This window comes from Orycteropus afer, unplaced genomic scaffold (genome assembly GCF_000298275.1).
Source record: "Orycteropus afer afer isolate SDZICR_OR568_19922 unplaced genomic scaffold, OryAfe1.0 scaffold00197, whole genome shotgun sequence".
NCBI classification, from domain to species: Eukaryota; Metazoa; Chordata; class Mammalia; order Tubulidentata; family Orycteropodidae; genus Orycteropus; species Orycteropus afer.
Window position 1 is genome coordinate 377469 of NW_006921784.1, and position 25797 is coordinate 403265.

The following is a 25797-nucleotide window of genomic DNA, read 5'->3' on the forward strand; positions in this document are numbered from 1 at the left end:
CCTGCGGGCCTCCTCTCAGCTCCCTCAGGACAAGCCTTTGGCCCCCCTGTTGGCTTCTCCACTGTTAACTGACCCAGCTCATAGCCAGTATTAACAGTTTTGTTCAGCTTTCTTAACTGCATTCTTAGCAACAATTTTCTGCCATCAGCACTGACTACCACAGGGCTCCCCCAGGGCCTGTTGCCTCCAGCTCTGCCTACGGCCCCTTCCGGGCTCATTATCTTCAGTGTTACAGCCCTTGACTGGTGTTCCAGCTCTTAGGAGGTGTCTTCCCTCCTCTATCTGCTTCTCTCTTCTTTCTTCTTTTCCTTTTCTCCTTTCTGCTACTACTTCCTTCTGTCTGTCTGCCAACCTCTGTGGGGTTTGCTACATATATAAGCAAACATGTGGTCAATTTCAAGGCATGGCCCTCCCACTAGGGCTACAAATTGACCAATCCCTTTTTGGTAGGCCACGGATACTTCATTTGCATAGTAGGCTGTAGTCACTTCATTTGTACAAGTGTACTGCTTAATTCCTGCGAGGTCTGTAAAATAGACCAATCACAGGACAAGCTGTAGCCCGAAGCCAGACAAAAAGTGTCAAACCACAGTTAATATCAGAATTACCCAGAAAATATCAGAGTACATAGATAAAAGTAACAGACCCTCTGGGATAGAAAATTAGGGCAAAAGTAATGTCTTAGGGCTTAGTGGAAAAAATCTCTCAAGCTGTTTTTCCAAAGAATCAAGGCAAAGGGCACATAAAAGAGCTCGTTTCACCACAAGTTCCAAACTGTGTTGGTTTGGATTCAGACTCCATTGCTTTATTAGCTATATAAACTGGAACGATGAGTTCAGCTTCTCTTTACTTGACTTTCTTCAGCTGAGAGCAAGGTAATAGCACTGCCCTTCTCATAGGACTGTCACGTGTACCATATTTTTACACAGATAGCACCTGTTATATGTTTTTTTTTGCCAGCCACACCCTCCCCCCTTGAGTTTTTTTGTAAACACACTATGCTAATTTTTTTGTATAACAACATGTAAAAAAAATAGCACATTTACAAAATTGCCTCATGGAGGAAGGGCATGGTTGGCAAAAAGACATACAACACGAGTGTTATTTGTATTAAAATACAGCATATCCAGTGCATTCAGAGCAATGCCTGGCATGTAGTTACTGCTTAGTATATGCTTAATTTATCCAAGTAGATTTTAAGACAGCTACAAATATGCATAAAAACATCAAACCCACTGCCATCAAGTCAATTCTGACTCATAGTGACCCCCGTTGGGTTTCCGAAGTGGTAAATCTTTATGGAAGTAGATTGCCCAGTCTTGCTTCTGTGGAGTGGCTGGTGGGTTTGAACCACCAACCTTCTGGTTAGCAGTCAGATGCCTTAGGCACTATGTTACCAGAGCTCCTAAAAATATACATATAGAATGCATAAAGGTAGATTAAAGGAGTACACTATAGGTGGATTTCAAAATAAATGATGGAGTAGAGACAATAAATATGAGGTCACTGAACAATTATTCAACATCGATGTGAAAGGAACCTTGGTAGTGCAAATGTTAGTGCTCAGCTATTGTCCGAAAGGTTGGTGGTTGGAACCCACCCAGTGGCTCTGTGGGAGATGGACAGGTGATCTGCTCCTATAAAGATTCCAGCCAAGAAAACCCTAAGGGACAGTTCTGCTCTTGTCCCTGGGTCTCTGTGACTTGGCATCAGCCCAGCAGCACCTGACGACCACCACCACCATGTTGTTTCAGGCACTGCTCAGATAGACGAGATAGAGGGGTCCCTGCTCTTTCGAACGTACGTTCTGGTTGAGAAAAACATAGTAAACGAGGAATAAATAAACAGGAACCTCTATCAGAAAGTAATGACTGGTGTGCAGTGGTTCAAAACAGGGTGATGTGATGTGCCCACTTTAGGTTGATGAGTCAAAGATGGACTCTCTAAGGAGGTGACATTGAAGCTGAAACTTGCCTGACAAGAAGGCTAGTCTTCTGACCATGGGACCAGAGTGGGTAGGAGAGCCTCTAGCACAGAGTTTCTAATGTGGTGGGAGAGAACGCTGCACGTTTGACGCACTGAAGGAAGATCACTGTGGCACAGTTGTGGTGGGTGAGGGGTGTGTGTGAGGTGAGATAAGATAATGTCGCAAAGAGAGGCAGGGTTGAGGGACCAGAGTAACAAGTGTAGATGTTAGGCGAAAGCCCATGGAATGTTTAAAACAATGCTCTGTAAATAAATACCAGTTGGATCAGGATGGCTGATGTAATAGCTCTTCTGCATCTTTACGGATTTTATATTTAGTGTTCTATCTGTTGCCGAGAGAAAGGTGTTAAAATCCCAAACTATGATTATAGAATGATTTACTTCTTCTTTTTACTGTGTTGATTTTTCTCCATGTATTTTAAAGAGCTCTGTTATTAGGCACAAGGAGCTTCGGTGGTGTAGTGGTTAAGACAGTTGGCTGCTAACCAAAAGGTTGGTGGTTCAAACCCACCAGCTGCTCCATGGAAGAAAGATGTGGCAGTCTGCTTCCGTAAAGATTCACAGCCTTGGAAACCCAATGGGAGTCACTATGAGTTAGAATTAACTAATGACAGTGAATTTGGTTTGGTTATTAGGCACATACACATTTATGATTGTTGTGTTTTTCTGCATAAAACATCTTTCTTTGTATCTAGTAATATTATTATTTGTCCTGAAACTGACTTCACTGAATATTAATATTGCCACTTCAGCTTACTGGTTTAATTGATACAGCTTTTCCCATCCATCTGCTTTGAAGCCATGTAGTTATGTGTAAAGTGTCTTTTAAGACAGATATAAAAGTTACTTGCTCCCCTTCCCCATTCTGATGATCTCTGCTTTTTAATTGGAATAGATAGATATTTTATTTATCTCATGTGGGGATTGCTGAGCTCCTTGAGTCTGTAAATCTGTCTTTCAACAAATCTGGCAAATCTGAGGCCATTGTTTCTTAAAGTATCTGTTCTACCCCAATCTTTTCCTCTCCTTCTGGAACCTCCAATTATATGTGTTTTTGACCTTTTGGCATTGTCATTCATACCCCTGATGTTCTGTTATTTTTCTCTCCCTCAATCTTCTTTCTTTCTCTTCTTCAAATTGGATAATTTCTATGCATCTATCTTCTAATTCATTGCCTCTTTCTTTCTTTTGTTATCATGATTTTGCTATTAGGTACATGTATTGAGTTTTTAAATTCAGATATAATTTTCTGTTCTAAAATATCCATTTGGTTCTTTTTGTAGGTTTTTTTTTCTATTGAGTTCCCCTATCTTTTAGCATTATGTGCATATAAACCAAAACAAACCAAGCATACTGCCATCGAGTTGGACTTGACTCATAGCAACCCCTCCTTGGCTTTCCGAGGTGGTATCTCTACGGAAGTAGATTGCCCAACCTTCCTTCCGAGGAGTGGCTGGTGGGTTTGAACCGCCAGCCTTCTGGTTAGCCATCACATACCTTAGGTGCTATGCCACCAGTGCTCCCTATGTGCATATAGCTACTTAAAATCTTTGTCTGATAATTTTAACTTCGGGTTGATCTTGGATTAATCTTTGTTGATGGTCTTTTTCATGAGTATGAATCACATTTTCCTATGTATTCATATGTAGAGTAGTTTTGTATTGTGTCCTGGACACTGTGATTGATACAGAGTCTTTGAACTCTGTTATGTTCCTGTAAAAGGTATGGCTTGTTTGTTTGAGCAGTTAGTTGGCTTGGCTGTACTCAGACTCCAAGCCTTGTCTTCTCCACAGTGGGTAGCAGCTGGATCTTCCTTAGTTCTTTTCATCTTAACTGACTGCTTGGGCTCTTCCATGCTCATGTGTCATTAAAATAGCCACCATAGATTCTACCAAAGTTTATACACAAACTTTTGGATCTCCCCCTCTGTGGCTCTTTCTTTTCAGGGATAGTCTCTCTCATTTTTCAGCTGCCGGTTATAACTTGTCCCCAATATCTCTACCTTTAGTCACTTTTCAATGCCTTTATGCAGCTGTATTCTTTATATTGCCCAGAATTTATAGTTGTTGTCTCAGCAGGGTTGTTTGGCTGGGAATTTAGTCTATTATAAAAGGAGCTCTGGTGGTGTAGTACCTAAGGCATTTGGTAACCAGAAGGTTGGTGGTTCAAACCCACCAGCCACTCTGTGGAAGGAAGATGGGGCAGTCTATTTCCATGAAGGTTTACCACTTCAGAAACCTAGAGGGGGTTGCTATGAGTTAGAATAGACTCAATGACAGTGAATTTGGTTTGAGTTTGGTTTTGGTTTAGGAGCTCTGGTGGTACAGTGCCTAAGGCATCTGATTACTAACCAGAAGACTGGAGGTTCAACCTCACCAGCCAGCCACTCCTCAGAAGGAAGATGGGGCAGTCTACTTCTGTAGAGATAACTACCTTGGAAACCTAAGAAAGGGTTGCTATCAGTTGCATTTGACTTGATGGCAGTGAGTTTGGTTTTTGGTTTTGGTTTGGTTGAGTCTATTACCAGAAGCAGAGCCTGATTTTATGATATATTTTGGAGAGGAAGGCAACATAATTTACTGATGAATTTGATGTAAGGGGTGCTAGTGGTAGGAGAATGAGCAAGAGAACAAAATCAATGATGATTACTCATTTTTTGAATGAAGCAAATGGGAGGATGGTCTTGCTCATTTTTGTGATAAAGATGACTGGAGGGAGAGTATGTTTTCCAGTGGTAGAAAGGCGGTGGGGTTCAAGAGTTTTATTTAGACATGTCAAATTTGAGATGCTTTTTTAGATATTCAACTGGGAACTTGAAATAGGCAGTTGGCTATTTAGACTCTGGAGCTCCGAGGGAGATGTGAGTTCTCAAGATCTACATTTAATCATCAGAATATACTTGTTATTTAAAGCCATGGAACTGAACAGCCTTACCTAATGAAAATGTAGCTAGTGCAACAGGAGTGCCCCAGCATCATACTCTGAGGCACTTCAGTGTTTAAAGGCCAAAAAGAGAAAGAACTACCAAAGGAGACTTCAAAAGAGAGGAGCAAGTATGGCAAACTGGAGAAGTCGATCATAGGTGTCCAGAGAGGAACGTTTCAAAGAGAGCAGGAACAGACCACTGAGTTCAGAGCTGCTGAAAAGCTAGTGAAGCCAAGGACAAAAGAGACAGCATTGGATCCGGCAAAGTGGAAGCCATTAGTGACTTTAGCTGACCATCTCACTGGAGCGGTGCTGGAACAGATAGGAAACAAGGAAGTAGAGACCACGACAGATGTGCCCCAGGATGCATGCTCTTGGAGATTGAATCTTTAGGCAACATGTTTCAGCTGTCCACTTTGGATCCACCAAAGCACAAAGGGATTGCATTGTCAATGAACGTTTATCATTGATGAAAATATTTCCATCCTGCTCTCTAGGGAAGGCTTGTCACCTTGAACTCAGACCTCCGCCCGCTCAAGTTAGCTGGCAACCTACCTGCCAGAATCAAAGATAGCCTTTGAGAAGTATGTACTGTGATGAAGGAGCCCTGATGGTGCAATGGTTCGAACGCTCAGCTGCTAAGAGCAGCTCTGTGGGAGATAAGACCTGGCAGTCTGCTCTCTTAAAGATTATGGCCTGGGAAGCCCTATGGGGCAGTTCTCCTTAGTCTCATGAAGTCTCTATGAGTTGGAATCGAGTCAGTGGCACACAGTAACACAACAACATAAGAACATCCTGTATGGAGCTTATTAATAATGGGCTGCATGTTGCTGATAATAAAAAATGAAGTATGATTTATACCTACAGATACTGCCTGTTAAGAGCTAATCTTTCTGTTGGCCGAGTTTGAGAATTTATAAGCCTCAAGGCTCTTGGGAAAGCCGGAGTTGTAATTCAGGTATCATTTGCCCCAGAAACTAGAATTTTTATATAGTAGGATGCTGACAGTTCACAGAAACTCTCACAGAACCAGGATTTGCCTAAACAGGTGTCAGCTTACTTTGTCTGCTATAATTGTCATTAGCACCCCTGGAACATAGACTTACATCTCATGACACTTGTTTTCAAGGGCCATGATTCCATCAAGACTAATTTTTTTTAATGGCGTGTTCGAGGAAGAAACCCTTACCCCTGGTTTAGTCTGCTTGTTGATCCCTGTCTTCTGGCATTCACCCTTGACCTTTGTGTTAGATTTTGTTTTCTGTTCCAAAAAAAGTCCAGTCTAAGACCTGGCAGTAACAGAAGTGTGAATTTCAGCCACCACGGTGCAGCACTGGCATTCTTCCCAGACAAATGAGATGATACCAGTAATTTCTCTCTCGGTGTGCAAACGACCTAGCCTTCCTCCTGCTCCCACATGCTCTTTATAAGGAATTCTTATAGAATTTACGGATTTTTAATTCAGAACAGTTGAACCCAGACTATCAAGGAAAAAGGTCATTTTTATTTCAGTGCTGTTTATACTGTGCTGCACAGAAGTTAGCCCCACCTTTTATTGTACCAGGATAAAGAGCATTCAGGTATTGTGAAAGTCGATATAAGAAGTAGCTGTCTGAGGGAAACATGGGTTCCGGGGTGGTGCAAAAGGTTAACGTGCTTGGCTGCTAACCGAAGGACTGTAGGTTCAAGTACCCCTAGGGCGCCCTCAGAAGACGGGCCTGGAGAGCTGTTTCTGAAAAACCAGCTGTTGAACACTGTGTTCTGACCCCTGTGGGGTTGCAATGGTCAGAATCCACTCATAAACAACTGGTTTATTTGATATTTTTTCCAAAAATGAGTGATGTATTTTATTCAGTCATTGTATCGGAGATCTTTGCTACAGTCTTCCTGTTAGCTGCCGGCGCTGTTAGCTGCCCTGGAGTTGTTGAGTCAATTCTGACTCATGGCAACCCCACACGTGCAGAATAGAACTGAGTTTCATAGCGTTTCCAGGGCTGTGACCTTTGGAAGCAGATTACCACTCTGCCAACCTTTTGAGTAGAAGTTGAGCACTGAACTGTTTGTACCACCCAAAGGCCCCTCCTCTTAGCTCCTTATTTCATATGTGTTTTAATTCCTTTTCTTGACCTTTGGATTAAAGGTATTTCTGTCAAGAAGTGAAGATCCAGGCCTTTCTCTTTTCAGGTTATGAAGCAGTTATGACCGTTTCTACATAGAGATAATATAAAGCACCTTTTAGTATTTGGCCTGTCTTAACAGCAGTCTAAGGAGCTCTGGTGGCATAGTGGGTAAGGCATTTGGCTGCTAACCAGAGGGTTGGTTGTTCAAACCCACCAGCTGCTCCACAGGAGGAAGATGAGGCAGTCTACTTCCATAAAGATTCACAGCCTTGGAAACCCAATGGGGGTCACTATGAGTCAGAATCAACTCAATGGCAATGGGTTTGTTTTTTTGGTTCATAGCCAGGTTACACCCCCTAAGAATAACAAAATATACCATTTCAAGTAATCTTTCGATTAATATTTTCATAGAACATATCAAGTTCCAACTTGAAAAACCAGTATTCTTATTTATGAATTAATCCCTCTCTAAAATATTTGTTTGCTTTGGTAGATAACAAAGAAAAACTCTCTGCAGGAATCCTGATGCTATTTTCCCCCCTCCCGTTAATCTTGTGGTTCTGCAGTTGAGTGAGGACAATCTCCATCATAATTCTTAGAACCGAATTAAAGCGGAATTTAAATTATGTGTGCTTTGGAGAGGAGAATTGGCAAAGATGAATGGTTCATGGCTCACATATTATTGTAAGATAATTATAACCATGGCAGTATTTGTTTCCTAACATTGTGTTTCTGCGTTTTAGCGATGAGGTACATCATAGGAAAAAGCCCATTTGTGTGTTTCCCGTTGAATCTAAATGATTCCAACTTCATTATCCCAACATTAGGAGTAGTTGTTTCCTGTGGAACAGTCGACTGCATAATTTGCTTTATCTCTTTTGGAAGTGGCTTCTGCCTGGGCTAGTAATAGCTTCTAATAAAGTAAGTTCAGAGGTAGACTTGCCTAACCTCGATCACTTTTGAAAAATACAGATCAAAGAGTACGAAAAGCTTGACAATGAGGAAGAGCGTCTGTGTCGAAGTCGACAAATCTATGACACCTACATCATGAAGGAGCTCCTCTCTTGTTCACATGTAAGTACTTCTTTTTGTCCTGTGACTTCAGTACCTCATGGAGGTGGCTTTAAATGTTTCCAGTATGAAAATAAAACAGCGGGTGGGTATTAAAAAAATGTAAAAATTACTCCTCCAGGATGGAACCCGTGTCTTCTGTTTCGTCATTTGTTTTCTGACGGCACTGACACAGTATCTATTGCTTCATTTACTCTTAGGACGCGTCCAACAGCTGCTGCTTTCATTGCAAAAACTGATGAAATAAAATAGCTAATTTGGCCAATTGAAGAAATGTTAGTCTCAATTACAGCTATTTGTAAAAGAGCTTGAGCTCTTTTTTTCTCGTTTACCTGTACTTCAATAATGAGACTAAATCAAGTCTTGCTAAGTACAAATCTAAAGTGGCTTCTTTGAATTGATAAGGATTGTAATTACTGTGTTAGTTTTGTTTGTTAATCATTAACTAAGATACTTGACATACATGTATTTTTCTTGTAAATCAGATTAACATTTAATCGTTAGGATAAACTAAGTTCCTAGGAAATTATTCCACCAGGAATGAGTACATAATTAGTGGTGATAACTGACCACATGATGGCTCCACGCTGAGACTGTCACTGAAAGGAGTAGACTAACTGTCCTGACCAGTACTGTCCAGTACATGTGGCTATGGAAGTGCAAGTTTAAATTAATTTTAAAATATTAAATGGAGCTAAGATTTTAATTTCTCAGTTCCTGTGAGTCACATTCCAAGTCTCATTTCAAGGGCACCGTGGCCACATGTGGCTAGTGGCTCCTTTGTTGGACAGCCCAGATACAGAATGTTTCTACCCTCGCAGGAAGTGCTATAGGCTACCACTGGCCATGATGAAGATGTAGGTTAGTGCTTCTGTAAACCAAGAGTTCCTGGGAGAAGCCATGGAGTGTTGCATGTGAACAGTGCTGTAATCCATGTTCAGATTCTTGTCTTGATTGTGTTGTTTGTTGTTCTTACTGGCGTTTGAATGACAGTGGCCAACAAAGATCTCTCCTATAGCTACATTGTTTCATTGTTGGACCCACCTCACTTGTACTAGAAAGAATTTCTGAGCTAGAGCTAATCAGTGATGCTGTATGCCTTGCTACATTTCTAGGGACTGGTAAACCCTTGGAGGATGCCATATATTTGATGGGGAAGCCCCCGTAAAGTTGATTTTCTTGTAGCTCAGTAATCCATAGGTTTGTTCGCAGGATGGTGTGGTTTTTCAGCTTTTCTTTCTTTCTTTTTTAAAAAAATTTTTATTGTGATTTGGGTGAAATTTTGCAAAGCAGATTCGTTTTGCATTCAATAGTCCATACACTCATTGTGGTTTGTGATATTGGTTACATTCCCTGCACTGTAACATCTCACTTCCCGCTTCCTCCCTGTGGTCACCCTTTCCCTGTGTCCTTCTTGCCTGTGCATTGCTGACCTCCCGACCTTTCTCCCTGTGCAAAGGCTGTCCTTCTGAGCTCCTGTGGTTGACTGTTCTAGGGCAAGTATCTCCATGGTGTAGGTGTTCAGCTCATAGTCCTGTCTGTTGTTTGGCTGAGAGTTAAGCTAAGGGAGTGAGTTCAATTGCAGATCAGTAAGCCTAGTCTTTTTTTTTTTTTTTAATGATTTTGAGTTTTGTTTCACAGTTTTCTCCTACTCTATTCAAGATCTCCAATTTTGATCTGTTTCTGAGTTGTTGGCACGGGTAGCTGGGCACCATCTAGTTCTTCTGGTCTCAGGATTATGTAGGTTGAGGTTATCATGGTCAATTAGCCCTTTGGAATGTTTCCATGTATCTTTGATTTTCTTTACTCTTGCTCCAGATGAGTGAAGAGCCACTTGGATGACTGTTCATAAGCTTTTAAGACCCCAGTCACTACGCAGTGAAGCAAGATGTAGAACAATATTTTTGTATACCATGTTGTGCCAGTTGAGCTGATGTCCCCCACAACCATGGTCTCTAGAGAGATGGCCTCAGGCCCAGTGACCCACTTCCTTGAGGTACTTATTTGTGGCTAAGAAGTTATCCTAACGCTACCTCCTGTTATTGTATGTTACTTTTATAGTAAGACGTCATGGTCTGAAGTTTCTTTAGGAGGATATAGGTTGTAATTCTTGTCAGTGGAGGTGCCATTCTTCCTTTCGAACCAGTTCCCCTCTGCTCTGGTTACAGCAAGCCTTTGCCTACCCTAGATGGACCTTTTACCACTCCAGCTTGGCTTTGCATTCCTGACCTGCCATTCTTAAGTATATTTTATTACATGCAGTATAAATTTTACATTTTTAGGGCCCCGTTATCAACTAATTGAAGAATGCAAACATTTAATGAGCTGAAAGTAAGGTTCTTGTGCCCTGGTGACACAATGGTTAAATACTGGGCTGATAACCAAAAGGTTGGGGTTTTGAACCACCCAGAGGCTCTGTCAGAGAAAGACCTGGTGATCTGCTTCTGTGAAGATTAAACCCCAAAAACAAAACTCACTGCCAGCAAGTCGATTCCGACTCGTAGCAACCCCCATTGGCTTTCCAAGGGTGTAAATCTTTACAGAAGCAGACCACCTCATCTTTCTTGCCTGGAGCAGCTGACGGGTTCAAACCACTGACCTTTCGGTTAGCAGCCAGATGTCTTAACCATTATACCACCAAAGTGCCCTTCCCTGAAGATTACAACCTAAAAACCCCATGGAGCAGTGCTACTCTGTCACATGGGGTCACTGTAAATTGAAAATTGACTTGATGGCAGACAGCAACAAGAAGAAGCTTCTTTACACTGCATTATTGTAGGACTCTTGTGGGATTAGATGTGTCTGCCAGCTGCACCCACGCTGATCACCCTTCTGGGCCTGTTGTCTCAGAAGTCTGGAAGCCCAGAGGGACAAGCATTTGTCTGGATTCTTATAAACATCCAACTGATCTTTAAAAAATTCATATTACTGTACTATGGATAAGGAGCTCTGTTGGCATTGTGGTTAAATCATTGGACTACTAACCAGAAGGTAGGTGGTTTGAACCCACCAGCTGCTCCATGGGAGGAAGATGAGGCAATCTACTTTTGTTAAGATTTGCAGCTTTGGAAACCCAATAAGGGTCACTGTAAGTCAGAATTGACTCTGTGGCTGTGGGTTTGCTTTTGAGTACCATAGGCAGTGTTCAGCGAATGTGTGTTGCATTACCTGTTGTCGTCGTGGACAGCATGCAGAGGTTTGTTAAGTTTTATTGTCATTTTCTTTGTGTGAAAAATAATACTGTTTTTGATTCTTAAAAGCCATTCTCAAAGCAAGCCGTAGAACACGTACAAAGTCATCTAGCCAAGAAGCAAGTGCCATCAACTCTTTTTCAGGTAAGATAAAGTTATTTCAAAATACGTGACGTTTGCCTCATTGTTGGGCTTGGGGACCTGCTTTGTGGAGCTGTGATTATGCTGGAAGGACCAGTTTGTCAGTCTGTATTCTGGTGCCTTTGCTGGAACGATTGAGCTTTTCTATTGCTTGTCTTTTAATTGAAGTGCATTTGTATGACGAACACCCATAGTGAAGGTTTTCCCTGAAAAAGATGACTAGCATTTTCTAGAGGATTATTTTGTATAAATCAGTCAAGATAAGAAATAGAGGGAGAATGTTTTTTTTTCCATCTGCAGGTGATACAGTCTGATACTCTGGGTACCTGTGATGAGCAGAGACTTGACAAAGACTTACATGATGAGAAAGAACAGGCTATTTGTGGCGACTTATACTGTTCATGCATGTTTGCCACAGGGGTGTTGTTTTGGTCAGTATGGCCTTGTAGGTGTTCAGTTTGTCATTGTCCTACTTAAGCTGGTGTTTTATTTATTTAGTTAGTTAGTTTTCTAAATGCCAGGGCTAGTGATTCTTGCGGTGAATATGCTTTGACTGAAGTGAGATTCATTTTTAAGAACCTGGAGTCACGGCTGAGGAATTAGGTTTTAGCTTGACTGTTTGTACCTTGAGGAGCCCTGGTGGTGTAGTAGCTAAATCACTCAGCTGCCAACCAAAAGGTTGGTGGTTCGAACCCACCAGCCACTCTTGGGAGGGAAGAAAGATGTGGCAATCTGCTCCTGTAGAGATTAGAGCCTGTGAAACCCTGTGGGGCAGTTCTGCTCTGTCCTATAGCATCACTATGAGTCAGAATCGACTTGATGGCACTGGGTTGTTTTGTGTTATTTTACCTTGAACGAAATACAGTCATATGGATTTAAATTACAAGGCTTGTAAAACTAAATTCACAATTGTAAGGCTTATGTACTTAATAAGGAACTCTGGTGGCATAGTGCCTAAGGCATTTGACTGCTAACCAGAAGGCTGGCAGTTCAAACCCACCGGCCACTGCTCAGAAGGAAGACTGGGCAAACTACTTCTGTAGAGATAGCTCCTCGGAAACCTAAGGAGGGGTCGCTATGAGTTGGAAATGACTCAATGGCAGTGAGTTAGTTTTTTTTTTTTTTTTTTTTAATGTACTTAATAGAAGTTCTGGTGGTATACTAGTTAAGATGTTTGGCTGCTAACCAAAGGTCAGTGGTTCAAACCCACCAGGTGCTCCACAGAAGATGAGGCAGCCTGCTCCCTCAAGATTTATGGCTTTGGAAACCCAGTGTTGAGGGGGGGTTGGTCACTATGCTCAGAATCAACTCAATGGCGGTGACTCTGAGAATTTGGTATGTACCTAATATTCTTTAGTATTAATCGTTTCTCTTCTTCCTAAGTCATTTCCATCCTGTGTGTTTTCTATAGAGATGGCAGTGCCTTGGAAGGACACAGTCCAAATTCCTACTGGATAATGTACTTTTTATAGTTTCTATGAATTAGGAGAAATACGAAAGATTGCCATTAAGTAATGTAACAGTATGGAACCCTGATGGAGCAGTGGTTAAGCACTTGGCTGCTATCCAGAAGGTCAGTGGTTCAAACCCACCAGCTGCTCCATGAGAGAAAGATGTCACAGTCTGTATCTGTGAAGATTACAGCCTTGGAAACCCTATGGGGGCAGTTCTACTCTGTCCTGTAGAGATACTATGAGTCAGAATTGACTCTTCCAGGTGGGGACACAAAGATCAGCAAGATCCGTTTCTTGTCTTCAGGGAACAATACATCTAAAAATTATTTCTTCAGGGTATCTTTTAACAATAAACACTGTACTGATTCATTTTGCTCATTAAAACATGAATGCCTGGTATTCATCCTTCAAAGGTAAAGGAATAGTGATTATGAAGTTGAATAAAGTGAGGACTCAGCTTAACATGGGCCACAGAGGGCAGTGAGGAAGTAGAGGGAGAAGTTCTATGAGTTCTATAAGCACTTATGAATGATGGGTTAGTATAAACATTATGCTAACCATGAAGTCAGTTAAAGTTCTTTGAGTAGAAATTCCTTCTGAAAGAGAAGACAGTAAAACAAAAATACTCTAAAAATAAATGCAGAATGCCTTTTTATTCTATTTCCTTGTTTAAGAAGTTATAAAATTGACTGTAGAAATAAATAACTTTGTGGCATATATATTTGGTTGAGGGGGTTGGGAAGAGCCAGCTTGTGGTTGGGTGCCTGTAATGTGTCAGGCACTGTGCTCAGCTTTGGACATTCTTGATGTTATTAAATTCTCATGACAGCTTTGCAAAGTAGATGTGGTTATTCCATTTTATAGATTAAGGGAACCAAGACTGCTGATAGCCTAAGCTGTTTGCTCATGATCACCATGTTGACCTCTGGCTTTTGCATTGCTTACCCAACATATTTTGTGGTACTTTCTAAGGCATTTGGCTGCTAACCAGAAGGGTGGTGGTTCAAATCCATCAGCCACTCCATGGAAGCAAGACTGGGCTATCTATTTCAGTAAAGATTTACCACCTTGGAAACGCGATGGGGGTTGCTATGAGTTGGAATCAACTTACTGGCAGTGGTTTTTTTTTTTTTTTTCTGTTGAAAAGTGGTAATGTGGTATGTGTATTATTATACACAAGGAGCCCTGGTGGCACAGTGAGTAAGCCCTCAACTGCTAACCAAAAGGTCAGCCGTTTGAACCCACCAGCCACTCCATGGGAGAAAGTCTACTTCCATAACGACTACAACCTTGGGGCAGTGCTGCTCTGTCCTAAAGGGTCACTATCAGTTGGAATTGAGTCAGTGGCAACTCTTCTTTTTTTTCCAATGTTATGTACAGTTATAAGAATGTCTAGTAACTTTTGCTTTGACTTTTAATTGTATTAGCAGAATGTGTGGAATGTTTGATAAAATGTTGTTGTTGTTGTTGTTGTTATTATCTGTCAAGTCAGACCTCACTTGGGTTTCTGAGGCAGTATCACTACGGAAGTAGATTGCCCAACCTTCCTTCTGAGGAGTGACTGGTGGGTTTGAACCGCCAGCCTTCTGGTTAGCAGTCAAGTGTCTTAGGAACTACACTACCAGAGCTCCTTTGATAAAATAGGAAAGAAAAATAATAATTAACGTAATAACCCACCCACTGCCATCAAGTTGATCCCAACTCATAGTGACCCCCATTGGGTTTCCAAGGCTGTACATCTTTGTGGAAGTAGATTGCCTCATTGTCCTCCCATGGAGCAACTGGTGGGATTGAACCACTGAACTTCTGGTTAGCAGCCAAATATCTTAACTCACTATGTCACCAAAACAAAATGCCACCAGATCTCCTTAATTAACATAATAGTTTTTGTAATTAGAAAATTCATGATACAGAAATTTAGCCTTTTCTTAGATCGTTGAACACTTCATGTATTTTTGCCTTTTGAGGTTTTTTGAGTGTCTTGAGATTTGTGGCCCTTGGTCTTCTGCATCTAGAGAACTTGGCTAAAAAAACCTCACAGCCATCGAGTCATTTCTGACTCATAGTGACCCCCATTAGGTTTCCGAGGCTGTACATCTTTACAGAAGTAGATTGCCCTATATTACTTCTGTGGAGCAGCTGGTAGGTTTGAACTGCTGACTTTCCAGTTAGCAGTTAAGTGCCTTGTCCACTATAAGCTCCGTTATCCACCAGAGCTCCCTGTTTGTAGTTAGAACCTTATAGCCATGGACTCATAGAATCTCCAAGTTGGAAAGAATGTCAGAGAGATAATTTAGGTTCACCTTTTATTGGTGAGGGAATGAAGTCCAGATGGTTCTAGTGAGTAGTCCCAGGGCCTTGCCTAGGAAAGGGATGCCCTGTCAAGCAGCAGAGATTGGCTTTGCCCCAAGTCTTCCTACTGCCAGGCCTGTGTCCTTTCTATTAGAGGAAGTGTTGTCTTCCAGAAGACCTGTGGGTGCTCTATGGCATTGGTTTGGTGACTGTGGCTTTCTGCAAACTTCTTACTCTTGTCACTTGGTTGAGACTGTTCTGTGATCTGGACTTTTCTCTTGCAAACTTTAGAATGATCTGTGAGGATACAGGAATGGTTAAATTTGCAACATTCAGCAAGTTTAGGGTATTATGATGTCTTGCAAAAATATCTAATTGACCACAGGCTCAATTCTGAAATGTTGGCATGTTTTGTTTTTTATCATTCTTGATTCAAATCTCATCACTTGGAAAGTAAGGTTTATAATGTTCAGTAATGAGTAAAGTGGCATGAAATTTGAGTAGGTTGCATGAGGTTTACACAAGTAAGCCAGGTGACCTAGCTTTAAGCCTGGCTTAGCCACTACCATGTCCAGAATCCTTGGGCAAGCACCACCTATAATACCCCACCTCCTTATGGGTAAGGTGAGGAGGTGGCATTCATGCCCCATGGCTCTCTTTAGCTCTAGGATTTGAAGCAATAATAATAATAATAAAACAATAAATGAAATACTTAATTAAAAAAATTTACTCCATAGATCCATTAACTTTTAGGTTTTAAAACTCAACATTAATGCCAATTTTAAATGCTTGCAATCATTTACGATATTGGTCGTATAATTTTTTGGGCCAAGGATAAAATGAAAAATTGGGGCCCTTGTTCAAGAACTATTATGAAGTTCAGGATGTCAACAGCATTAAGCCAAGCGTGGATTCCTCTAAGGGTGGGCCCTGTGGGACTTCACCAGTTGCACACACATGTGCCAGCCTTGGTCATTTAAGAAGTGTCTGTGCCTTGCTGGGGACTGTGCTGGGCAGTGGAGATCCAGGGACAAACAAGAAAGACCCACCCCTGCCTTCATGGAATGTACAACTGAGTGTTAGAAAACCATTATACAAATAGTGGGGATGATCAATCCATTTGTGAAAATTGTGACAAGTGCCAGGAAGGAAAAGTACAAGATGCTCAGGGAGTATATAATTGGCTACCCCATCTAGTTTGACCTTCTCTTAGTTTGTTATTTTTACTTTTGTATGTTCTTGTTCATATGGTTTGGAATTTCTGCCACCCCCCCCCCCTTTCTAGCCATATATAGAAGAGATCTGTGAAAGTCTTCGAGGCAACATTTTTCAAAAATTTATGGAAAGGTATGAACTTTTATATGTAAAATCTTATATTGTGTAAATATATGTACCTCATTTTACTCAATAAGTGTTGTCCTTAAAATGTATGTTAATTTATTCATTCAGCAAGTGTTTCAAGTATTTCATGACATGTACTATGTGTCATGCTTTGTGTTGGACTAGTCCTTCATACTTTACTCAGTACTTTACATTATAACTTTAGGGCTTGCTTATCTTAATATCTTTTTGACCTTTAGAGTGGTCTAAAATGTAAATCATCTGGAGAACCTTGGTATTAAAATATCTCTTGGGAAACCTTTTCTAATGAAAATGTGACTCTGAAATTGATCTGATTCATTTGTTTGGATTTTGAAATCATACCCCGCCCCCCCCAAAATGGGACAAGCTTCCACTTGATTCTTTACACAGTAATAGAATTTAAGGGCTCAGGCAAATGTCATTTTGTAGTCATATATATTATTAATACACATTATTAGTTAGTAACGTAAAGTAAATATAGTCCTTTATGTTATTTAAAGTATAGAGCATATTTGTCCTATTAAATTCTGAAACTTCTCAGTTCAGCTAATAAGTTTTTTAGGCACCTAACAGTGGGTAGCATAGTGGCTAAGGCACTTGGCTGCTAACCAGAAGGCTGGCGGTTCAAACCCACCAGTCACTCCTCGGAAGGAAGATGGGGCAATCTACTTCCATAGTGATACTGCCTTGGAAACCCAAGGAGGGGTCGCTATGAGTCGGGGCCGACTCGATGGCAAATAACAACAACAACAGTAGTCAGTTCATCAGTATTTTGAGAGGTGCCTGTGTGATAATGCATCATTGCAGTTGGACGTTCGCAAGCGGGATCTGCATTCACACTGACCTTCCTTTTCTCTATAAACTCAGTTAATTTCTAGACAAAGGGCACGATGATTGTGTCTCATTACTGAGCAGTGTGCAGCTGCTCAGTAATTGCCCTTGAAGAACAAATGCCTTTTTACTGCACTTTTCTTCTCCACATCTTCACAGAACCAAAGTAATTTTCTTTCTTTCTTTTTTTTTAAATTGCATTGTGATTCTACTAGTGTTCAAGAGATAATTTTGTCCAAGAGTAGAGTCAGTAGTTTGGGAAACTATTATTCATTTAAATGATTACACTTTTCTGAGTAGTAGCAGAAACCTGGCCAAAAAGTAACAGACTCAAACCTAGGAGCTGGGCTGCTGGCTCAGGGCTGAGTTAGAGCTGAGTGCTGGGTGGTCACCGTTGCTGTTGTACCTAGTGCCTTACATTTCCCACATCTTGGGTCGACCTAGCTCTTATGTGATCCTGGAGGAGGTGTCCCTGGGTGGTACAAATGGTTAATGCTCTTGGCTGATAACTGAAAGGTTGGAGGCTCAAGTCCACCCAGAGGCACCTTGGAAGAAAGGCCTTGGAGATCTGCTTGAGAAAGGTCGTGGCCTTGAAAACCCTGTGGTGCACAGTTCTGCTGTAACACATGGGTCACCATGAGTCGGAATCTATTTGACAGCAACTAACAGCAATAATAAGCCATATGTAGCTGCTGACAGTTGGCATGTGAATAGCCCGAATGGAGGTGTTTGCTGGAAGTGCAGAATACACACCAAATTTCCAAGACCAAAGACTTCATATGAAACCAAAAACGTAGACTATCTATCGCATTGTTGTTGTTATGTGCCGTCGAGTCTGACCTGACTCATAGCGATCCCTCCTTGGGTTTCCGAGACAGTATCACTATGGAAGTAGATTGCCCCATCTTCCTTCTGAGGAGTGACTGGTGGGTTTGAACCACCAGCCTTCTGGTTAGCAGTCAGGTGCCCTAGGCACTAATTTTATACTGATTGCATGTTGACATGATCATTTTCTGATATATTGGTTTAACTAAAATACATTATTAAAATTAAATTATATTCATGGCTCTTGTTATCTTTCTGTGGGTCACTGCTGGCTCTGATAAATGGTGACCACAGCATGTGACAATTAAAGGAGTGACAGGAAATCTTTCATTTGAGTCGTGAAATAAATCCTTGAATTCTGATGAATGGCTTTTGAAAAACCTTATAGAAAACTTACTTTGTTTGAGAATCAAAAGTAGTACAATTCCGTGTTATCTTATAACATCACTCTATAAATCCAGTTAATGTGGTGTTTAACTTTACAATCATTATTACTATTCTTTTTCAGTGACAAGTTCACTAGATTTTGTCAGTGGAAAAATGTAGAACTAAATATCCATGTAAGTATCATCTTTTTTTTTTTTTTAAATAAAAACTTCCTCTGGCTTCACCTCGTGAGAAAATTCTTTAGTCTGCCGAGTGGTCCCAAGGGATAGCACCCTGTTGAAACAGATATCTTTCCTGCAGCCATCTGCATTACAAGTCCCTCCCCCTACACCCGATTATAAACCATTTCACTTTAAATTCTCTGTTGTCATATTCATGTAGGGATGTGTTTATTGATTGAAGAAAGGCCATGTTAAGCAGCAATTGACTCTTTAATAGAAATCGTAGGAAAAATACAAGTCATCCACTGAAGATAACTCCCATATGTTCTTGTGTTTGGCCATCCCGGTAAACTTCCTTTTCTTTTTCTTGTTGTTAGTTGGAAGCCATACAACAAACATGATGGCATTTCTTACTAAACCAAGGTTGCTGCTGCTTTTATATTATTCTGAGAAGGAAAAAAGCTGCCCCCCAACATGCATTTCCTTAGCATGTCATCTGCTCTTAGCCTCCACTGTCAGCCATCTGAGGGCATAAACCTTATACGTAGAGGACACATTTTTTTTTCAGACTCTGTGACATTCTTTTCCCCATTCTCTCAGGCTTGCAATGGGGCCAAAGAAATACTCTTTAGTCTTTGCCAAATAGTCAGTCTTTTACTTGAACCCTACTCTTAGGAGTCTTTTTACCTCCTTTTTTCCTGGCAGGATTTAGAGGAAACAAACACACTTTTTTTTTTTTTTTTTTTAAATTTCTTCATCTCTGTTCAGGACCTTTCATATGCTTCTTTGTGAGATCTCGTCCTGGTCGACTGTGGAACACAGAGTGAAGCCTGCGGACCCATTGTGTGCTAGCTGGCCATGGACATGGCATTTCAAGGGCTATTTGTGGGGTGGGGAAAGAACCCCTAAAGCATCTGACCCTTCATTCACCAGGATACATAAACTAATGGGCGTTTGCTATTGCCCAGCGTCCTCTAACCTTGTAAGAAAGATTGACTTTCTGCCTTTGTACCCTTTAACGTTATTAAAATGACTTAAAAAACTGGGGCATGACTGAGATACTATTGACAAAAGGAAAACGCTTAGGAATAAAGCCTCTTTCCCTCCTTTACTCACATGGCTCCTGCTTCGTGCTCCCATGGCCGGCATGAGCCCTCCCCATCCACTGATGTTATAGATGAGACATTCACACGCTCAGCATCTGCCCAGGTGCCTGACCCCACGGCCCACATTATGCAAATATAGATGCCCTGGGCGTAGGCTCATACTTTCTACCACGACAGTTCCTGGAGCTATTGGCTTATTACCAACCTTTAGGCTTCCGAGGAGCTGAGGCTGCTTTTCGTTTTTGGTTAGAAATGTCCCACTAGTTTGCCTTCCAGGTATCCAGCTAATAATCTTAGCTCTCTGAGGCTGGGGAGATCACCTCACTTGGTCCCCCTCTGTCTTCTGCCCCCTTTCCTCTACTTGGTGCCTCATTTACCTTCGAGGTAGAGCAGAAGGTGATAGAAAGTCCTGCCACCTTATTCTTTCAGCCTGAGGAACGAGTCTGGGCTAACCCAGAGGCCAAGGGTTCAAACTCACCAGGCACTCTGCAGGAGAAAGATGTGGCCATCTGCTTCCGTGAAGATTCACAGGAAGGTAGATCCCTGCCTCAGAGTTGCTATTTTAATAAGTGTATGTATTTGGCGTGAAACCAAAAACACTTCTAAAAACGTAACTGTAATCCAGTGCTACCTTATCCTGTTGCCTTTTGCATTCACAGTTGACCATGAACGACTTCAGTGTTCATAGGATTATTGGACGAGGAGGATTTGGTGAAGTGTATGGTTGCAGGAAAGCAGACACTGGAAAAATGTAAGCTTTCTATGCTGATTTTTTTTTTTTTTTTTTACTGGAAGTACTAAGAGGATTTTAGATTAATACCGAAAGAAAATCCCTGCGAAGAAATACGGAAGCCTGTGATCTCACTCTTGATGTAATTTACCTCAGAAAGAAACAGGAGGGTGTATTTTGTTAGAGGAGTCCCTGCTTGATGTGAATGGTTAAGCGCTGGCCTGCTAACTGAAAGACTGGCAGTTTGAACCCATTGAGAGGCATCTTGGAAGAAAGGCCTGGCAATCCACTTCCAAAAAATCACAGCCATTGTAAACTCTACGGAGTTGTCAGTCCTCCTTTGACATGCATGCACGCGGTGGGCTGCCATGAGTCAGAATCCACTCAACAGCAACGTTTTTTTTTAATTTTGTTAGACATGGTAAATGAGAACAAGAAGCTGAACCTCTGCATTCTGGAACTAATCGGGACATTAAACAATAAATGTATATCAAGTGCTCGCCACGGGTCAGACTGTGTGCCAGGCGCCAGGGAGCCAGAGAGGAACGCAAAGGGATTCCTGGCAGCCAGGGATTACATGGGGGCTGCCAGGCACTCACTCTATGGGTGAATCCTCTGCTTTGCAGAAGAGAAGGCTTCTCGTCTCACAACTGCCCTGCCACTCCTCATTAAGCCAAACAAGATTCCGTGCGTGCAGCTCTAGTTGGCACAGCATTGCCAGAGACATCAGCCCCTGAGATAAGGAGATTGGGTGCTGGTGAGGAGGAAACCAGGCTCCTACAGTCATGAGGCTTGATCATGCGTCTCTCTTCTTAGGGGGGATCCATGTGAACATAGGGCAGGGGTTTTCCCAAAAGTCAGTGGTGTGGTTCTTAGGTACGTGAGGTTTTTATTTTTTGATTGTTAGAAGCAGGTTAAGAGACCAAAAGAAGACAGACAAAAGTAGGGTCTGGTAGGCCCAGAACCGCAAGTTTGATTTAATGACAGGCGTGCCCGAGCTCTGGTGGTGCAATGGTTGGTGCTCCTCTACTGTCTGAGACGTTGGTGGTTTGGCAGCTCTGCTGGAGAAAGGCCTGGCGATCGGCTGCCCTAAAGACTACAGCCTAGAAAATCCTGTGGGGAGTTCCACTCTGTCCCTTGGGGTTGCTGTGAATCGGAATCAGCTTGATGGCACCTAACAACAGCAGCAGAATTAGAGCAGGGGCAAGTTGTTATGGTGTGTGGAGCTTGGTTTATACAAAAGTTGAATCAGCCAAAGAGGGACTATTTGGGGTCACCTGATTGGGTGCCTGCCCCCTGCTGCCCCAGCATCACATATAGGTTGTCATGTAGCCTCTGCTCTGGGCCTTCCTGGGCCTGGACATTTAGTACTTTGCCAAGTAGTCCATTCCACTTTTAGACAGGTCTACTAACTGGCATGCTCTCCATGATTTGGGGCTTGAATTTACCTTCACTGATTTACAACTCTGGTAGCATAGTGGCTAAGACACTTGACTGCTAACCAGAAGGCTGGCGGTTCAAACCCATCAGCCACTCCTCGGAAGGAAGATGGGGCAGTCTACTTCTGTAGTGATACTGCCTCGGAAACCCAAGGAGGGGTCGCTATGAGTCAGGTCCGACTTGACGGCACACAACAACAACAACAACAATAATTTACAACCAGTCCCTAGGTGGTGTTATCAGTTAATGTGCTTGGCTGCTAACTGAAAGGTTGCCGGTACAAGTCTCCCAGAGGCACCTCTGCGGCAGGACCTGGAGATCTGCTTGGCATTGCAAACCATGTGGAGCACAGTTCTGCTCTGACACAGGTGGAGTTGCTATGAGTTGGAACTGATTCAATGGCAACTGGCTGGTTGTTGGTTAGAATGTATGCCCATTGGTCTTTTCTCTGCCTTGGGGCTCTGAAGAAGGTAAACCTAGAGCCTGACTCTGGGATTTGATGTCTGGTGTTGGGCTAAGGCAGTGTGGTCTAGTGGTCCAGAGCGTGGGTCCTGCTGCCATTCTGGCTAGACCATATCTCAACTTTGACTCTGTCTGGCTTAGATCAAGCTTGTGACCATTCTGTGCCTCTGTTTCCTAGTCTATACAATAGGGATAATAGAAGTACTGACCTTGTTTTGAGAATTAAATAAGATAATACATTGTAAAGCATTTAGAACATGACCAAGCCCATAGTAAATAGCACGCTTAAACAGAGAGTCCCGTCCCACCCTAGCCTTTTCTCATGAGAAAGTTCCCCCCCAATTCTGCACTTGCACAGTGAACTTTTTACACATAATGATATATTTGTAGCGTGTTACATGTCAAATTATATTTTAAGGTTGGCTTTATCTGTTGAAGATTATGGAGGTCTTTAGAATATCAAGTCTTCATATGATGTGGTTGTAAATAACATCAGTTTATCTCTTTGAACACATTTATTTCACTCAACTCTCCAAAAACCAGCCAGCATGTGGTAAATAGTATTTTCTCTGTTTTATAGGTTAGGGTTAGGCACTTACCCAAAGCCAAACAGCTAGAAAGTGGCCAAGGCTCTACTTCTGTGAATCCCAGTTTATGTTCTTTCCAGTCTCCAGGCTATCCCCTCTACACATACTGGCTCTATAAGCCCACTGTGAACTGCCACATGGCCCCATAGCCTGTTGAAGGAGCTCTCTGCTGCCTTCCAAACACAGCCCAGAAAAGCTCTTGGTAATTCACCAACTCCAAGCCTGTGCACACCGTCTTCTTTGATCTGCAATTTAAAGGTTTTATTAAAGACCATCTTGACAGAGGGTGGTGATAGATGTAGTGGGAAGCATTTTGAAAAGTTCTTTTTTTAAAAAAATACATTTTATTGAAATATAATTTATGTACAGTGGAATACACAAAGCTAAAGTGACATGCGTCAATGCATTTTTTTTTTGCAGTGTTCTCTCCCCTCCCCTCTCCTCCCACCCTTGGTAACCAACAAAGAGTTTCCTTCCATATATAAACCTTTTCCTTGACTTTTTACAATAATGAACTATACCATATTTGTCTTGTGGTTGACTTATTTCACTCAGCATAGTGTCCTCCAGGTTCATCCACGTTATGTGGTGTTTTGCAGATTATTCATTTTGAAAAGTTCTTATAAGAATGAAATATTTAAAGAGCACATTAATCCCTGTGTTCTCAATAGTTGATCCCATGGTTAGACAAGTTAGTGTCTTGTCAACTGATACGAACTCCTGGAAACATGGGTAAAAAATTCAAATCGAGATACTTCTGTCTGTTTTGATACAACGTTGTAAGTTATGATCAATAAAAAAGTAAATGAATTTTCTGTGTCTTACCAGAGTAAGACAGCTGTCCATATTGCATACGCAGGTTATGAAGGAATCCATCAACTCAGAATTTATACTCAAGCACAGAATTTTCAAGCTCTTGAAGTGCTTGTGAAAATTTCCTTTTAGCATTCATCCGTCCTGCTAAAAAAAATGCTTTTTTTTTTTTTTTTAAATGTGATTATTGGGTATGCCACATAAATTAGGGAAAGAGCAAAAATCCCACTGCCATCAAGTGTCTTCTGACTCACAGTGACCCCCACTGGGTTTCCAAGGCTGTATGTAAATGTTGATGGAAGTAAATTGCCTCATCTTCCTTCCGCAGAACAGCTGGTGGGTTTGTACCGCCAGCCTTCTGGTTAGCAACCGGATGCCTTATCCATTACACCACCAGAGCTCCTGTGCCACATAACTTGTCTATATTTTATTAATATGAATTTGTCTGCAGTTTGCAATAATCTCAAATTGTAAACTAGTTTTTCTCGGTTAACTTCCATAATCTAAACAATCTTACATATTCTTTTTGTATTTGAAATATTACGATACGTGAAATAGCAAGAACAAAATCAAATCAGTGAAACAGCATTTTTGCATGTGCTTTTTTGAAACCCTGGCTGCCCTTCCCACTTGACCGATAATCACCGTGTGGAATCTTACGTGCTACATACTCATAAAAACGCAACCAGTACTGAATCAGTAATCTCTGGGAGGTGCCAGCAGTTAACATGCTGACTGCTAATCAAAAGGTTGACGGTTTGAGTCCAGCCAGAGATGCCTTGGGAAAAAGGCCTTTTGGTCTACATCCAAAAAGTCAGCATTAAAAACCTTATGGAGCCCAGTTCTACTCTGACCCACGTGGGGAGTCACCATGAGTCAGGATTGACTCAGTGACAACTAGGTTTCGTTTATTTCTTTATTTTGCTTATTAAATAGTGTCCATACCCCTCCCAACACACAACACACACACACACACACACACACACACACACACAGTAGCCCTAGGCAGCAGCCATGTATAAAATGTTATTTCACCGAATTTGTTATTATCTGTCCACATTTGTGTTCCATTTGCCTGGAACGTCTACTTACGTAGTGATAGAAATATCTTAGTGTTGCTTGATTTTTTTTCCCCCTTCATGCATACAAAATAAGGCTATCTTTTTAATGGTATTTTGTTCTCTTCAACATTGGGTAAATCTTTAGAAACTTTCCTCAGTATGGTGTGTGCTGTTTTGATCGGTCTGGATATATTTGCAACGTTGATGTTTCAGATAATATTTATGTTTGTAGGTACGCAATGAAATGCTTAGATAAGAAGCGGATCAAGATGAAACAAGGAGAAACATTAGCCTTAAACGAGAGGATCATGTTGTCTCTTGTCAGTACAGGAGTAAGTACTCAGTTTAAACATTACTCTTTGTGTTGTTTCTAGCAGAATAATTTCTTTGAAATGCAGGCGTTTCCCCCAGCTGATTCTAGACCCAGCCAGCTCTTGGTGGGTGAGAGTTGTACAAGAGGGCGGGGCAGATTTCACAGATAGAGTGCATTATGCGAGTCTTAGAAATCTGTTTGATTTTGGAAGTTGGAAAAGTACAGTGAATCCTGCGAAAGCCAGAACCTCTGTAAGATGGAAACCTGTCAAAAAAGGAAAACTCAAATATTTTCTGCTAAAACAAGTGGGAGAGAAGTGGGAACACTGTTCCCTGACAAAGACAGGGAAGCTGTGAGACCCACAAAAGCCGGGCAGTGCCGTTGCATCCAGGTTCTCCCAGGTTTTGCTCTGCTACCTGCCTTCCCTCCTTCCTGAGCTCTGGTAGCATGGTGGCTAAGATACTTGCCTGCTAACCAGACGGCTGGCGGTTCAAACCCACCAGCCGCTCCTCGGAAGGAAGGTTGGGCAATCCTACTTC

At 41.7% G+C, this 25797-nt stretch overlaps 1 protein-coding gene across 1 annotated transcript in view; it reads left to right on the forward strand.

The window, feature by feature from the left end:
- Positions 1 to 25797, forward strand: part of GRK3 (G protein-coupled receptor kinase 3) — a 169607-nt gene that overhangs the window by 88419 nt on the left and 55391 nt on the right. The window contains exons 6-11 of the mRNA XM_007947940.1: positions 8004 to 8105; positions 11363 to 11437; positions 16466 to 16527; positions 18707 to 18758; positions 20512 to 20603; positions 25178 to 25277. Coding sequence (XP_007946131.1) covers positions 8004 to 8105; positions 11363 to 11437; positions 16466 to 16527; positions 18707 to 18758; positions 20512 to 20603; positions 25178 to 25277 — 483 coding nt within the window. The remainder of the gene's footprint in view (positions 1 to 8003; positions 8106 to 11362; positions 11438 to 16465; positions 16528 to 18706; positions 18759 to 20511; positions 20604 to 25177; positions 25278 to 25797) is intronic.